Source organism: Artibeus jamaicensis, unplaced genomic scaffold (assembly GCF_021234435.1).
Source record: "Artibeus jamaicensis isolate MK-2021 breed Jamaican fruit bat unplaced genomic scaffold, CSHL_Jam_final contig_700, whole genome shotgun sequence".
NCBI classification, from domain to species: domain Eukaryota; kingdom Metazoa; phylum Chordata; class Mammalia; order Chiroptera; family Phyllostomidae; genus Artibeus; species Artibeus jamaicensis.
In genome coordinates, this window is record NW_026521930.1 from 10,644,727 (window position 1) to 10,659,858 (window position 15,132).

General features: G+C 53.5%; 1 protein-coding gene across 1 annotated transcript; it reads right to left on the bottom strand.

The window, feature by feature from the left end:
• Positions 1-5,697: 5,697 nt before the first annotated feature.
• On the bottom strand, positions 5,698-7,742 carry ZG16B (zymogen granule protein 16B). Its single transcript, XM_037157085.2, has 3 exons — positions 7,649-7,742; positions 7,323-7,428; positions 5,698-6,136 (listed from the first exon to the last, which is right to left on the bottom strand). The coding sequence occupies exons 1-3, from the start codon at positions 7,701-7,703 to the stop codon at positions 5,794-5,796; spliced, it is 504 nt and encodes a 167-aa protein (XP_037012980.2). The 5' UTR covers positions 7,704-7,742; the 3' UTR covers positions 5,698-5,793.
• Between the last annotated feature and the right edge of the window lie 7,390 nt (positions 7,743-15,132).

A 15,132-nucleotide genomic window follows, 5' to 3' on the forward strand; every position in this document is an offset into this window, starting at 1 on the left:
TGTGGCTGGCCTTCTGCTCTGGGCAGTTGCTTCTCTGTCTCTGATCTCGTGGATGTCATCTCAAGCAAGTCCTGTCCACTTTTTTCCTCCTCTGCAGGCCCAGGACTCTGCACACTTCCCTTGGTTTTGGACCATCCTTCACCTTGGTTGGTCAGTGTGACTGTTCTCCTTAACCCTCGTTGGCTCTTCCGGTATTCCACAGGCCTGATCTGTGCTGTGGGACTCACTTTTCTGAGAGCCTGTGGACAGGAACACAAATGCTGAGCAACGAGGACACCCCACATGGACTCCCTGCCAAGAGCAGTCTGAGGCCCTGCTGGTGGTGGATGTGGCCGCGGGCTGGAAGGGAAAGGGAAGCGGAATTTGCCCCATCTGGAGACTGAGTGGGGGAGCAGGGATGAGCAGGGCCCTTGGGACACAGAGTTTCTTCCAGGGCGGGCTGCAGGCTTTGGGGGGCCCAGTGTAAAATGAAGATGTGAGGCCCCACCCTGGCCAGGTAGCTAAGTTGGCTGGAGCATCATCCTGGTGCACTGGGGTTGCGGGTTTGATCCCAGCTGGGGCACGTGCAGGACTCAACCAATGGTGCGTAAATGGGTGGACAGCAGGTCGATGTTTCTCTTTCTCTCTAAAAAGCAATTAATACAAAAATTTTAAAAGAAAGAAAACGTGAGTCCCATTGATCAAAATTTATGATGAATTTCAGGATGGTGACGCACAGCACCTGACCAGGCGGGGCCTGTCTGAGCAGCCGTGCAGGTCGCCCAGGGTGACACAGCCCCGGACCCCGTCTTCTCATTAAGCCCTGAAATCTGTAGAAAAGAAGGTTCCCCTCAGTTCCCTTCACCCCACCTGCAGGGGTCGCAGGACCCCTCACACCTGACCTCTCTTCCCCAGGCCCTCCCCTGAAGTTTTCTCAAAGTCTATCACTCCTGACCCCAAGGCCCAAGTCCTGGGGCACCACCTCAAAGCCATGCTGTTGTTCCTGGCCCTCAGTCCTCCCCAGTCCTACCTGCAGAGCCCAGGGTAAGACTCTGCCCCTCCCTCTCCTTAACTACCCAGCGCAAAACCCTGGCCTCCACACCTGCTGAAGGCAGAGCTGGACCAGACATGCAGATGTGGTCCTGGCCCCAGGACCTGCCCTGCCCCTCACTTTCTGCCCCACTCTCCCTGAAATGCATCTGCCTTCAGAGATGCAAGACTCCCACTTCCACGCAAGGGGAGAACAGTAGAGGGAGATCCAGGGGGTCAGGGTCTTCATGTGGATGAGGGACCCAGAAAGGGCTGAGTAAGAAGACTTGGGTCACTGGGCTGACGAGTGTCAGGATGGGAACGTCTGAAGGATCCCTTTTCTGGGGTTTTCCTGGTCCCTTAACACCTTTGGTCGTGCACAGCAGAAGCCTGCTTCGTCACTTGCAGTTCTGTCTCCCCGATCTGTTCTTTGCTCTGCCCTAGAGCCGCAGTCCCCCCCGACTGGCTCTGTCCTGACCATTCTGAGCAGTGGCCTCTCCTCCCACAGCGCCCAAAGTGTCTTGGGTTAGGGTTGCCAAATTCAGCAAATCAAAATACACTAGGCCCCATTAAATATAAGTTTCAGATACACACAATTTTTTAGTATAAATATGCCCCATTGAGAATTTGGGATATGCTTATGCTATAACAAAGGAATATTTGGGATGTGGTTATACTTTTTAAAAATACAATGTTTGATATATACTTATATAAAAAATTATCCACTGTGAGTCTGAAATTCAAATTTAACTCGTGTCCTGCATTTTATCTGGCATTCCTATTTGGGATGTGTCTTGGAGTGTAAGGGCAGGAATAGCTGATTTAGAAAGTCTAGCGCCTGGCTGAAAGGCCATTCAGGCCATGTCCCCATCTTTCACTGCGCTTGGTTCATCAGTTTTCAGCCCCTTGGTGGACGGGCTGTTCCACGGCCCCTCTATCCACATGTGACACCACATGCAAAACCTGACTTGCCCATCACTGACTCTGAGAATGGCTGGCTCAGCTTGGGTCAAGATCCGTCTGTGAGCCATAGGGCTCAGGTGAAGGCGTGGGCCAAAGCACTCAGCGTAGCGCTTTGGCCTCACTCTGGGTGGGTTTTGGAGGGGGCCGCAGGAGGAAGGCCTCATTCAGAAAGCTGCCACACACTCTTAGAGAGTGTCTCCCGCCTGGACTGCAGGAGGCCACTGCTGTCAGTACCCCCCTTTGGCGTCCACCCCAGCTAGCTTGCAGCTGTCCACTGGACCCACTAGGACACACAGGAATAGACTGGGAGGCAGCTGCGGGAGGCCTGACCACAGTTGTGGGTCTCATGCCCACACTCTGTGCAAGACTCTTTGGGGACTGAGGAGGAGGGGTGTGTCGCAAAAAAAGCTCTGAAATTTTTGGAGTGCCCATGATCATTGGTCTGGAGGTCAGGTGAGCAAAGCACCTGCCCAGGAGACAGAAGTGCACTAATGAATCAGAGAAGCCCCGGTGGGAAGCCCTGGAGCTGGAGGGTTGCTGTGAAAGGGAAAGAACTGGCCATTCTCACTAGATAAAGCAGGCACCAGTCCAGCTCAGACACTAGGCAGATGACAGGAAGACTTCCTAGCTGTGGGGCTGGTGGAGCGGGGAGCAGGTGTGGCGCTGGGCCCGGCCAGTGAGTCAGCCTCCTTCCCAGATTCTAGCTGAGGTTTGGGGGCATCAGAGCCGGTGGTACAGAGCCCGGATGGGTCAGCACAGGAATTTCTGCTGTGGGCCGGCGAGCGCATCGCAGTGCTGGCGCTTCTGCATCCAGCACCTGTGCTGAAGCACCACCAGGGGGCAACAGGCTGCCTTTGGGTGTCCACTCTCCCGCCACCGGGCGGCAGCTGCTCCTGTCAGCCCAGGGCCAGCATTCTTGTGCCTCTCTGGGATCGGCTTCGAGTGGCGCTGTGTCCTGAGGAAGTCGTCCGCTCAGGGCTCCGCCATGGTGACCAGGAAGTCGAGGACGGGGAAAGTGTGCCAGCCGGGCCTCCCAAGGGTCCTGGGTCCCCCCGCAGGCTGCATCCTTGCTGCCAGGTGCGCTGACTAACCTAGCAGGACTGGGGACTAGGCGACTCGGACGAGCACCAACCCACATGGCCAGGGCGACCCTGAGTGTCCGTGTTGAATAAAGGGTTCTGCACATACGTGAGCCCATGTTGTCATTGTCACCAAAGGGAGTGGGCTCAGGCTCCCCCAAGCTCCCACACCACGGTTCTGTCCCTGGACTCGGGCACTCTGGGAGGATTGCACCCTGAGAACAGGTGGGGCGTCTCAACCAACACCTGACTCCGTGGTGCCAGGCAGAGCTTGGCAGGGAGGACGAGCTGGGTTTGCTGCGGGAACCCAGCAAATAAGAATTCCTTATTGGAATTCTTCCTCCAAGAATGGAGGAATTCCAGAGAACCGTTTCACAAATAAGAAGTGGGCGACCCACCGTGCTTCAGAATTAGTCTGAGCTGGTGCCATTCACTGTCTGCTTCTCACCCCCTCTTCTTCCTCCCCTTCCTCTTCCTTTCCCACTGTCCTCTCCCTCCCCCCTCCCCCTATCTGATCCCTATCCCAAGGTAAGGACTGCTATGCAGGCTGTTCAAGTCAGCACTGTCCGGTTTCTGACCATCCTTGTTGCCACTCCAGGAGGGATTAGGGAGCGGCGTCCCCTCCCCCTCCATTTGCAGTTGTCAGCCCCAAGGAAGGTAAGCACCTGTGAAAGAGGTCAAGAGTCCCTGTAGTTTCGAAAACAGGTTTCCCTTTTTGCAAGCCAAGGGCAAGAAATTAACTTTGCAGCAGCACTGGCCCTCCAGCATGGCAGAGCAGGCTGAAGGTGGGGGAAAGCGCGTCTCCCCGACCTAGGGAGACAAGGGGCTCCTGCAGAGCTACCTCAGATACACGCGTCAGAATTTTCCCATGTGTATTCTATAAATGCCCATGCTTTTATTATTGACACGTTAAAAGACAAGCCTGAAAACACCATGATTTTGAAGCAGTGAGGAGTGTATAGTTCAAGATATCTGGGACAAATGTAATTAATATGACAAGGTCCTAGGCACTGCTGATGAGGTGAATAAGGTCACTTTTGTACTTGGAGGAAAAACAAAATTTCAGTGAAACACAATAAGGAGGTACTGCATTTTTCAGACTATAAGTTCCACTTTCCACCCCAAACTTGGGGTGGGGGGATGGGGGTGAGTCTTATAGTCCAGATGTAGCTTACCTGGCTAGTAAATGTAGTTTACATTTACACTGATTGGTGAAATATTATGTTATTTATGTTATTAAATATTTTACCACGCTTTTTTGCTTCAAAAACTTCCCCCCTATTTTCTGCCTCTGAAACCTAGGTGCATCTTATGATCTGGTGTGTCTTATAGTACTAAAAATATGGTAATTTCTTTCATATCCAACTTCATGGATTCCCCGAATTTTCCCCACAGACTCTAGGTTAAGAACCACAAAGTGGCTCTCAACCAGCATTTAAAATTAAAATCGAAGCAGAGGAAAATCATGTCAGCTGTATCTCACACCGGGAGATGAGAATCAGTTGGGAAATCTTTGCCTTGATCTGTGGTTCTGGGCCAGACCTTGCAGCCACACTGACCTGAGTTGGACCTTTTCCCGACACGTACCTCTGGGCCACCTAGATCGAGCCGCCGTGGTCTCTATGCCTCAGTTTTTTTCCTTTTGCAAATGGTGGTGATGGAAGTCTGTCCTTACAGGCTGCTGTGAGCAGGGAGTTCTGGCGGGATGGTGCCTGGCACTTGGCGCGATCGCCGTTTGGCTGTTGCAGTTTGATAGATGTGTGTGTACTCTGTGTCGCAACATAAAATGTGTTTCTCCCTGTGGATTAGGGTCCGAAGTGTTTGAAAGCCTCATCCCTGGAGGATCCTGGGACTCAGACCTTGGCAAGAGCTCCCATGGGATCCAAGGCTTGGGAAAGAGGATACAAAGAATGTGCAAGGTCTGGGGTCTGCATTAGTTTCCTGTTGCTGATATAATAATTCACCAAATTTCAAGGAGCACTGTTCTTTTCTACTTCTGGCTCTCCCCTTTGCCTATGTTGATCTCTGTGCCTGGAATGACCTCCTCCCCTCTGTCTCCACAGTTCTCACTCAGTCTTCAGGACTTAGCTCAGACGTTGCCTCATCCAGGAAGGCTTCCGTGAAGCACCCTGCCACCACACCTTTGGGAAAGTGCCTGTGCATGAAACCCTGCATGAATCCACATCAACTCGGAAGCCGCAACCAACTGCCACCATCTGGTCTGCTTCTGCAACCATCCTACATGAGGTGCCCTTCAGCAGAACACCTGGACTCTTCTTTACACACCCAGAGGCCAGGAGAACCTGGCATGGGTGAGATCTTGGCAAATGTGTACGAAGTGAGTGAATGAGTGCTTCCCTGAGGCCCCTTGTGCGCTCAGAGAAGCCTGGAACTGAGCCTGGGCCGGCAGAGGCCAGCTAGGTGGGCTGGGGTGGGGGCAGCATCCTTGGAGACCAGAAACCTCAACAATTGTGAGGTCGTCCCTGGGCCAGCCCTGCATCCTCAGGGAATGGGGTGTCAGACCCCCCTCTTGTCTCACCCTGTAGCTCCATTCACTGAGTTTCAACCCAGAGGCCAGATCCCCCACAATCTCACCAAGAACCACGCCTGGACGCGCTGTTCCTGCAGAAGCTTTATTTATTGGATTCTGATTCAGTGCCTGATGTGGCTATTCTGGAGCCACCACCAGTCTGACGACCTGGGCAGGGTGATCCGCACCCCCACCCCTGGGGTTCCGGAGCCCTCAACTTTTTGTTTGGTTTTGTGGTGCTTCAGTGGTCACCTGTACTCGAGGATAACCCCAATTAAAACCGATGCCCGTGATGCCGAGGAGCTTATACTGGCCGAAGAGTCCTGTGACCACGTTTCCAGGCTGGTCGGGGTAGACGATGAAGCTTTGGCCGTCCTCCTTTCCGAAAGTGGCCCAGCGCCCAAAGTCGGTGTATATGAACAGATACCGGAGGTAAATCTTATGCGAGCCATACACCTGTATAATGTGTTCACCCGGCCACAGGATGAATTCCTGTGAATTTCCACCTGAGACGCCGAGTGCTTCACTCCAGGAGGATCCATGTCTCACCTGGATACTGAGAAAGTGAAAGATTTGAACATGCTGGATCCAGGCTGACTCGCCATTCTCCAGGTCCTCTACCCCCCAAACCACTCCTCCCCTCGGCCCCGGCGGGAGACCGGCCCGTCACTGAGGCATAGGTCCTTGCACACAGGGCTTGGAGTTCCCAAGCCAGTCACGCTGCTCTCAAAGCCCTGTACTGCCGCTTTGGGAAGTGGTCTTGGGCTTGTTACCCAGCCTCTGCAGGCCTCAGTTTCCTCATCTGCAGAGTGGGAGATTATTGGAAGCGGGCGCTGAGCTCATGCATACAGAGAGCTCTGGGCAGTGCCAGGTCCCCATGGCCCTGAAGTGGTGCCAGCTGTCGCCCTTGTTCAGAGCAGGAGAGCTGCTCTCCAGCCAAGCTTGGCTTTTCTGAGCCCAAGTCACGCCAACAGATCAGGTCACAGGCCTGAGACACAGGTGATTTCTCAAACTCACCTGGAGGAATTCCGCTAGCTTTGCTCACCTGAGCTCACCTGTGTCCTTCCTCCCACCTTGGGGCCTATCTCAGAGTCTCCTGCTCCACCGCCCCCTGCCCACGCTCTGTCCCCTTTGATACCGGCCGCTTTGCCCTATTTCTCCTCCCCATCCCGGTCCCCGGGCTCCTTTAAGTGAAGATCAAAGACTTACCCCAGACTTTGGGCAAGGACACTGCCCTACCGTTAGGGAAATGGCCCTGGGCTTTCTGACTCTTCACACTTCTGGCCACTTGTGTTCAAGCAGAGGTCCACTCTGACCCTCGCTGCCTTTCCTCCTTGACCCTAACCTTCTCCCCGGTTTTTCTATCAGGCATTCTCAGACTGAAAGGCTGTTTTTGACTGAGTTAAGTTTGGGTTGAAAGGAGAAAGTAGGGAGAAGTATCATCTATTGTCTTCTTTAGATCAACCCAGGATGCAATGTCTGGGCTTCCAGGTGGAGACAGGAAGAAGCAGGGCTGGTGTGTGGGAGAGGGGGAGATGGGGTAGCTGCAGGAAAGGAGTGGACGGAAGGGTGGTGGCTGGCGGCTCCCTGACTCCAGGGACTCAATGGGCCTCAGAGAGCCAGCAGGAACCTAGTTAAGATGTTGGAGAAGAGGCGCTAAGCCCCTTCCCCCAAGTCCCCAAGACTGTGTGTGGCATGAGTTGGGACACAGTGATAGGGCTTCATGCCCTGCTCCTACTCACCTCTTAAATATACCTATAACACTTATAGACACCCGAATCCCAGTTATATCATTTTCATAGTCTGGAGAGGTATTGAAATTCCAGCCTCCTCCATTCCCATACATCTCTAGATGGACGAAAAAATGAGTTAGGGGAGAGAAAAAAGTAACATGCTGTATGTAGGTTATCTTGGAGCAAAACTGGACAAAATCCCCAGATGAAACCATCGTGTGACTAGAGTTAACCAAGGGCAGGTCCCAGACCCTGGGGTGACTTTGTTGGAGGAGGTGAGGGTAGCCACCAGGGGGACGACGGGTTGGGGGGAGGCAGACCCCCGCCGGACTTACGCTCTGCCCAGCAGGTGGTGCTCCAGAGGACAGCGAGGGTCAGCCACCGCAGCATGGTTTCTGACTGGTGAGTCCCGAGGCTCCTGGAGAGAGGGGACAGCTGACCGGGCTCTCAGAGAGGGGCCCTGCCTGACCTTGCCAGGCCCCTTACATGGGAGGGCAGCATTGACCTACCTGGTCAGAAAAGTCTTGTCACCCAATGCTGGCACCCTCCACCCGGGCTTTTATAGCCTCCCAGGGCCCTGTGGGCCCCCATCCAGAAGGAAGGAGCGGAAGCCACCACGGGGACAGAAAAGGAGCTGGTCGGTGAGGGCTCTTCCTGGGGGAATCCCCAGAGCCATCCTGGGGGAGGCTTCCGGACGTGCTCTTTGTTGTCTTGGCTTCTGGTCCTATGCAAACAAAGCAGGATGGTGGCAGGAATTTTGCTGTCGTCTCTGAGTCTCTCTTCTCAGCACCTGGATGAGATCTTGACTTCAAATGTGGGGAGAGTCTGTGGACAGCCCTTCCCCAGGATGGCCAGACAGGATGGGACCACATGGGGGCTGCAGGTGAGGGCCCTCAGAGCGCCCTGGGGGCCCAGGGCTCCTGCCTTGTGCATAGTTGGGCTCAGGACTTCAGTCAGGTCTGGGCAGAGCCTGGTGTCCCTTGGGCTCTCAGGAGCCCAGGTCGAGCTCCCCACAAACCCCCAGAGAGCTGGAGGGGATGGCCCAGTTCCGTGTGTCTGGTGTAAGGTGGAAGAGGTGCTCCAGGCACTGGCCCTCTAGGGTCTCTCACTTGGAATATGTTTGTGATTTTTTGTCTGCGCCAAGTCTGGGAACAGCTGGGGATGGACCTGCCTTAGTGGGATGTGGGGCGCCCAGCAGCACAGGTGCCGTGACAGAAGGCACAGAGGGTTGGGGACAGGTGGGCCTCCAGGCCAGCCCTCTGAGGGCGCCCGAGGCTAGGCCAAGGGGTCAGACTGTATCTGGAGGGAACAGGGTCTCCTTAAGGTTCTGGTGCCCCTGCTGGTGCCCCAAGTCCAGGCTTTCCGTGAGGCACTGCGGCTAAGGCTGTCTGCGTGGCCTCCTGACTCTTTTGAAAGAACCACAGGGTCACGGTCATCAAGACAGGTAGGGGCTGTTCATGGGCCTGGGTGCTGGAGCCAGACTAGGTCCAAATCCTGTCTTCCATTCTTACTCGTCACGTGATTCGGGGAGGTCACGTCACCTCTGTGCGCCCCGATTGTTTCATCTGATATATGTGGGTAACAGTGGAAGCTACTCACAGGGTGTTATGGGAATTCAACAAGGTGCTTCTCCAGCTGAGGGCCTGAAAACCGAACACTTGACACCACATGGGCAGGCGTACAAGGTTTGCTTGGCGGCTTCCTTCGAAATCACAGAGTAGAAACAGCAGACTTGTACTTCTAGAGGTGACCGGTTAAATAAATGACGGTGTCACCTACGCAGCGGGATATCTACAGCGGCGTGAAGAGGGACCGGAGCACTCCTGCTGTGCCGACACGTTCCCGAGGACACCGGCCGCCGAGGACTGGAGGGTTCAGAAGGCCCCCATTGGGTCACACAGAAAACCAGAACGGGCTCATGTGTGAGCTGACAGACTTGCTCTGGGAGTGCTGCCTCACCGGGCGCTGAAAACACGGGTTTCATTGGGATGACAGTCAGGGAGGGCCGGGGGGCAGGGTGGAGGCCCTGTTCAGCTGGCACCTCCATTACCTACGCCAGGGTCCTAGGACAGGGGTTGGCCACCATGGGCTATAGCTGAATCTGACCGTCTGTCTGGTTCTGCACAGCCTGTGAGCTAAGAACACTCTTTACATGTTTAAATGGTTAGCAAAAATTCTTAAGAATAGCATCTTGTGACACATGGACATCTGGGACATTTCAGTGCTGTCAACTGTCAAAGGAGTGTCTTCAGCACACAGCCCCGCCCACTCATTTGCATGTAGCTGGGGCCCTTTCAACAACAGGCACGGCTGAGTCCTTGCAACAAAGACTTTCAGACTTAGAAAACCTAGGCCCGGCCCTTCACCCACAAATTCGGGGGAACCTGGGGATCCCTGTGTTTCCTGCTCTGGAACGGTCACAGCCCTGTCCATGGTCTGGCCACATGCGGTTTCAGGGAGAAGTTGGGGGTTCCATTTAACAACCACCCTTTTGGGGAGGCCAGTGCAGAGAGGTGCTCTATCCTGAAAACTGTGCCCCGGCCCTGGACTGGTCTCCCCCGAGAGGATCGCTGGGGCTCAGGCCCTCGCCCACCAGGCCCCAGAGACCTCCTGCGAGAAGGAGGCAGAAGAGGCCCAAGATCTCACAGGCACAGCTCTGGCGGCAGAGACTGGAGGCCTCAAGAAGGGGCTTGCGTCGCAGTCCAAGGGAACTCTTGGGAGTTCTGATGCCGACTCAGGTGTCTTCTTCCCAGCAACTGGTGGCAGGGTTTGGTGCCCAGAGAAGGATCTGTCTGGGCCCAGGAACCACTACCTGGGGTGGCAGTTGGAGGAAGAGACAGTTTCTGGCCTGAACAAAGAGGGAATGACAGAAGCTGCTTGAAAGCACACACGAGACACCTTTTCATAGAGCCATGAGCATTGTTATGACAGATGAGCATGTGCACACACACAGTCACGCAGATGCACCCTACACACACAGTCTTGCCCACTACTCCTATGTGTAGGAGCTTGCACACTCCTCACATAGGTGTGCCTACACTCGTGCACACCTGTGTAGGTGGCCCTGATCCTGAGGGAGACCTACCCTCTTCTCTCCCCTGGCCCAGTGCTGGCCTTGAGTCTCAGAAAGACTCAACACAGGCCCTTTGTCTCTTAGGATCAGGGCTCCTGATCCCACGAGGGGATTTACTGGGCGTTCACAAGGCCATAATCCCCTGTGTGGGTGTGTCCCAGAGCTCACTCTGCCAGGAGCCCAGAACAATGGGGCCTTCTCCTAACAGGGCTGGCTTCCCTGGTCTGCTGCCTTCTGAGTGTGGGGGGCTTAAACAACAGGCCATGTCCCACCTGAAGTCTCCACCATCCCCACCTGCCTCCCTGCTTCAAGGGGAGCACCACCACATCATCCCATTGTTGTTTTCTAGAGTTTGGAGGCGTCTTGGAGAAATGGCCTCTGCCCTCACCCACACCCCAGCCACCCTTCCGTTTGCATGTCCTTGAATCTGCCTTTCCAAACAGATTTCTGGAACAACATTCAAACAAAACTATGGTTATTTCCAGACCATGGGGTTTAGGACATTTTTCTACTTTTTTTCTCTATTCTTTTTTGTATTGCTTCAATTTTTTTTTTTTACAAGACTATCAGTTTTACCAGAACAGTGTAATTACTCTTTAAAAAACTGAAATGTCCCCTGGCTGGACTGCTCGGCTGGTTGGAGTGCCGTCCCACACCTCGAAAGTTTGTAGGTTTGATTCCTGGTCAAGGCGCATACCTAGGTTTCAGGTTGGACCCCATTGGGGGTGTGTATGAGAGCCAACCAATCAGTTTCTCTCTCACATCGACGTTTCTCTCTTTCTCTCATCAATAAATATATCCTCGGGTGGGGATTAAAAAAACCTGAAATGCACTTTTTAACCTACAAGTTCACAAAGAATACAGAAGTGGAAGGCCTCAGTGCCGGGAACACTTTGGGAAATGGGTCTCACTTTGCTAGGGGAGCGTGTGCTGGGGACCTTCTCATGGCTTGAAAACCTTAAAAACATGGAGCCTATTTGAATTAAGCATTACCCCCATAGGATAGTTATCCTAAGGACTAGTTAGAAAGATGTGCCACGATTTATAAGCAAAGATTTGCATGGAGTTATTGTTTTTAATGACATGTTCACCAACCCAAATGTCTAACACCAAGAGATGGCTTGAAAGTTTGGTTCTGCCCTGGCTGGTGTAGCTCAGTGGATTGAGCACGGGCTGCGAACCAAAGAATCACGGTTTGATTCCCAGTCAGGGCACATGCCTGGGTTGTGGGCCCAGTCCCCTTCCCCTCTCTCTAAAAAAAATAAATAAATATAAACTTTTTTTTTAAAGTTTGGTTCTGGTGATTTTCCAATTTACTTCTGATGCGCCTTTCTAACCAGAATGCAGTACTTTTACAATTACCAGATGATAAAAGTACTGCAGATTTATAACTTTTATAAAGTTATTTTTACTTTATAAAGAAGTCTGATTCTAAAATGACAGAACCATTTCTCCCACTCTGTCTCTCTCAACTGATTCTAGAAAGAGGGGAAGGAAGGGGGACAAAGGAGAGAAACACTAATGTGAGAGAGAAACATCAATCAGTTGCCTCTTTGGGGCAATCACGTGCCCTGACTGGGGGCTGAACCCACAACCCAGGCATGTGCCCTGACTGGGAATCGAATCTGCAACCTTTTGGTTTTTAGGACGTCGCCCAGACAACTGAGACACACCAGCCAGGGCTCTCCCATTATCTTAAACAGTTGTCCAGGGCAGCTGCATGATCAGACTAAGACAGGGTGTGTGCAAACTCTTCTTCAAGCCAAAAACAATCCACTTCTCACATTAAAAGAAAAACGAGCCTCTTTTTCAGGTAGATGATCTGGGTATGAGGCTTGGGGCCTAGTCATAGACTCAGAAATGGGTCTCCACCTCCAGGAGGTGGAGGAAAGGGGAGACACTAGAGAAGAGCTCTGAAGAGCAAGTCTGCTCAGCTTGGAGACCGAGAATGTGTGTGTGATGGGAACCAGGAGGCAGGGGGCAGGGTCATCACGACATAGATTGGAAATAAGCATTGCTTCGGTCACCTTAAGTTACCTGAATTTTCACATATTTGCTTCATTTAGTAAACATCCAATGAGGATCCAGGACTCCCTTCCTTTTCCTAACCCAGAGATGAGCGCCGGGACCCTTAGCAGTGCGGCCTCAGCTCACTGGCGCCCCCTCTTGTTGGATGGGGCACATGACAGGGATAGGTGCTGAACGGGATGCCGGTTTTTTTTTTTTTACCATAGGAGACTCCACCTGAGAAGATGGAGGATGTCTGATCCAGGGTTCTACAAGAAAGAGGGACCAAGGAAGTCGCCAAGATCCAGCTTGGCCCTAGAGACCATGGGGCAGCATCTCACAAGTCTGTTATGAACTTCCTCCAAAACCAGGGTTCTGTGGTGAAGTAAGTTTGTGGAATATTTCCTCTTACAGATTCCTGATGCATTGTAGTATATCAGAGTCGCCAGAAAGTCCCGCAAGAAAACAATTTGCCCTGGCTGGTGTAGCTCAGTGGACTGAGTGTGGACTGCAAATCAAAGGGTCACTGGTTCGATTCCCAGTCATGGTACATTCCTCAGCTGCAGGCCAGGTCCCCAGTGGGAGCCACCTGAGAGGCAACCACACATTGATGTTTCTCTCCCTCTCTCTCTTTTTCCCTCCTCTCCTCTCTAAAAGTAAGTAAATAAAAATCTTTAAAAAAGAGAAAAAACAATCTAACCTTTTCAAAAGCCTGTGATCATAGAATTCTTTTACAAATAAAGACCACTAATATATCTTGGAAATAATGTTCCATGAAACATGGAACTCGGAAATAATGTTTCACTGAAACCACTGCTGAAGACGCTCCGTGGGTGAGGGGGAGGGCCAGGCTGTCCCAGCATCAGTGTGGGGAAGGGGGAGTAAGACGCCCCACCATCTGGGCGCTGTGTTCCCAATGGGGCCGCAGGAGCTGGGAGCCCCCCTCCTTGAGGCGCCCTGCCGGTTGGGCTCAGACAACGGTAATGACGACAGCAGCTCACACATGCACAGTGCTCATTCTGTGCCAGTGTAGACCTAAGTGTGCGCTTGATGTATTAACTCATTTCTTTCTCACAACCGTCTACAGGGTGGGTACACATTTTTGGATATGAAAAACTAAGTTGAACTCTCATTCATTGCTGGTGGAAACACGAAATTGGTATAGCCACTTTGGAAGACAGATGTGTCTCCCAGGCTGCTATACAGTTTGGGACATGTCTAAATCCAAATAATGCCCACAGGGCCACCCACTGGGTCTTCCTATGGCCCAAGAGAGCTATTTCTTCAGATAGGAGCCCTAGAGTAAAAAGGGGTGGCCTCTCTTATCTCTGAGGGTCCCCAGAGGCAGATGCTGAGAGAGATCAGGTGTAAAGGAGGGAGGACCAAGGTAGGTGGGGCTGGCCGGGCAGCTGGCTGCAGCCCACTTCTCCTTTGGGGGTGGGGGTGGGGTGGGGCGGAAGTGAACAATAGAAGGGTCCAGGGAATTGCACCTGGAGCAGGAAGCAGCCAGACCAAGGGCAGCACCATCCTCATTCTCTTCGCACCAGGTGGTGCCTCCTGTTCTGGCTCTGTCCCCAGGGGCTCATGGGTGTTGCCTTGGGAACTTCCTCCCATGGCCGGCAGGGGTTGCTGTCCAAAATTGCAGAGCAGCCTAAGAGGGGCAGAGCCCTGTGCTCCCAGGTGTGTGGAAACTGCCCCCTAGCAGGAGGGTCAGGAGAGACGAGGCCTTCAGAGGCCATCACGAACTTTGTCCAGGGGGCACCCCAGGAGTCCTCCTAGAACCAGAAGCAGCCCCCCTGCCCCGCACTGCTCAGCAGAGGGGCCCAGAGAACACACCCACCCAGATCATCTCCCCTTTCCCAGTTAGGTCAGCTCTGCAGCCAACCTGCCCTAGGAACCTGCAGGAAAGGTAAGGTATGAATATTTCTTGATTCGGTTCATTTATTCGTAGACGGGCTGTTGCCCCAATGAGGAGGTGGTGTTACTGCAGGCAGGCCAGCAGGCCCAGATCTGTCTGGGTCACTCGGGAGCCATGAGCTCCAGGAAGAAGGGATTACACTTCCCACCCCACCTCCACAGCAAAGCCTGCATTGGGCCTGGGGCTTTTATTCTGGGTCCCATGTCCCCACAGGCCCTGGGCGGCCCAGTCAGCTGTCCTGCTCTTTCCTGAGCCATGCCTTGGGTGCCTTCACCCAATGCTGCCACTGGGCTGGGCCCATCTTCCTGATGTTGACTCAGGTGCTCCTGGGCCCAGCCCCTGCTGGCCCCACAGGCTCCCGGACCAGGCCAGGACCCAGGTTCCAGTGCCACTCCCTGGGAAGGGATCAGAGCACCTGGGGGCTCCGCCTGAGCACATAGGGCTGGTTATATGACTGGGTCCTGCTGCCCGCCTCCCAGGACCTTCCACTTCCCTTCTGCTTCCTAACCCCAAGGGCTTATTCTGGCCCCATGGGGAGCTTCCCGATCTCCCCAGGACATTGAGGATCTTTAACATGAACGCCCCTGCACCCTAGGTAGGGGAGTATGGTCACCCAAGACCACTGGGCAGGTGAAGATTCTCATTCCCACACACCAGGGAGTTGTGTGTTGTCATGTGAACGCCACTAGGGGGCTCACTTTTTCCACCCTTCTCCTGTTGTCAAGTTCGCCTAAGAACCCAAATCCTCTCTCACTTCGACCTCTGGTCAAGTCCCTGTTGCCTGGTGGGCCTGATGGGAGCTCTCCAAGATGGGCTGGGCC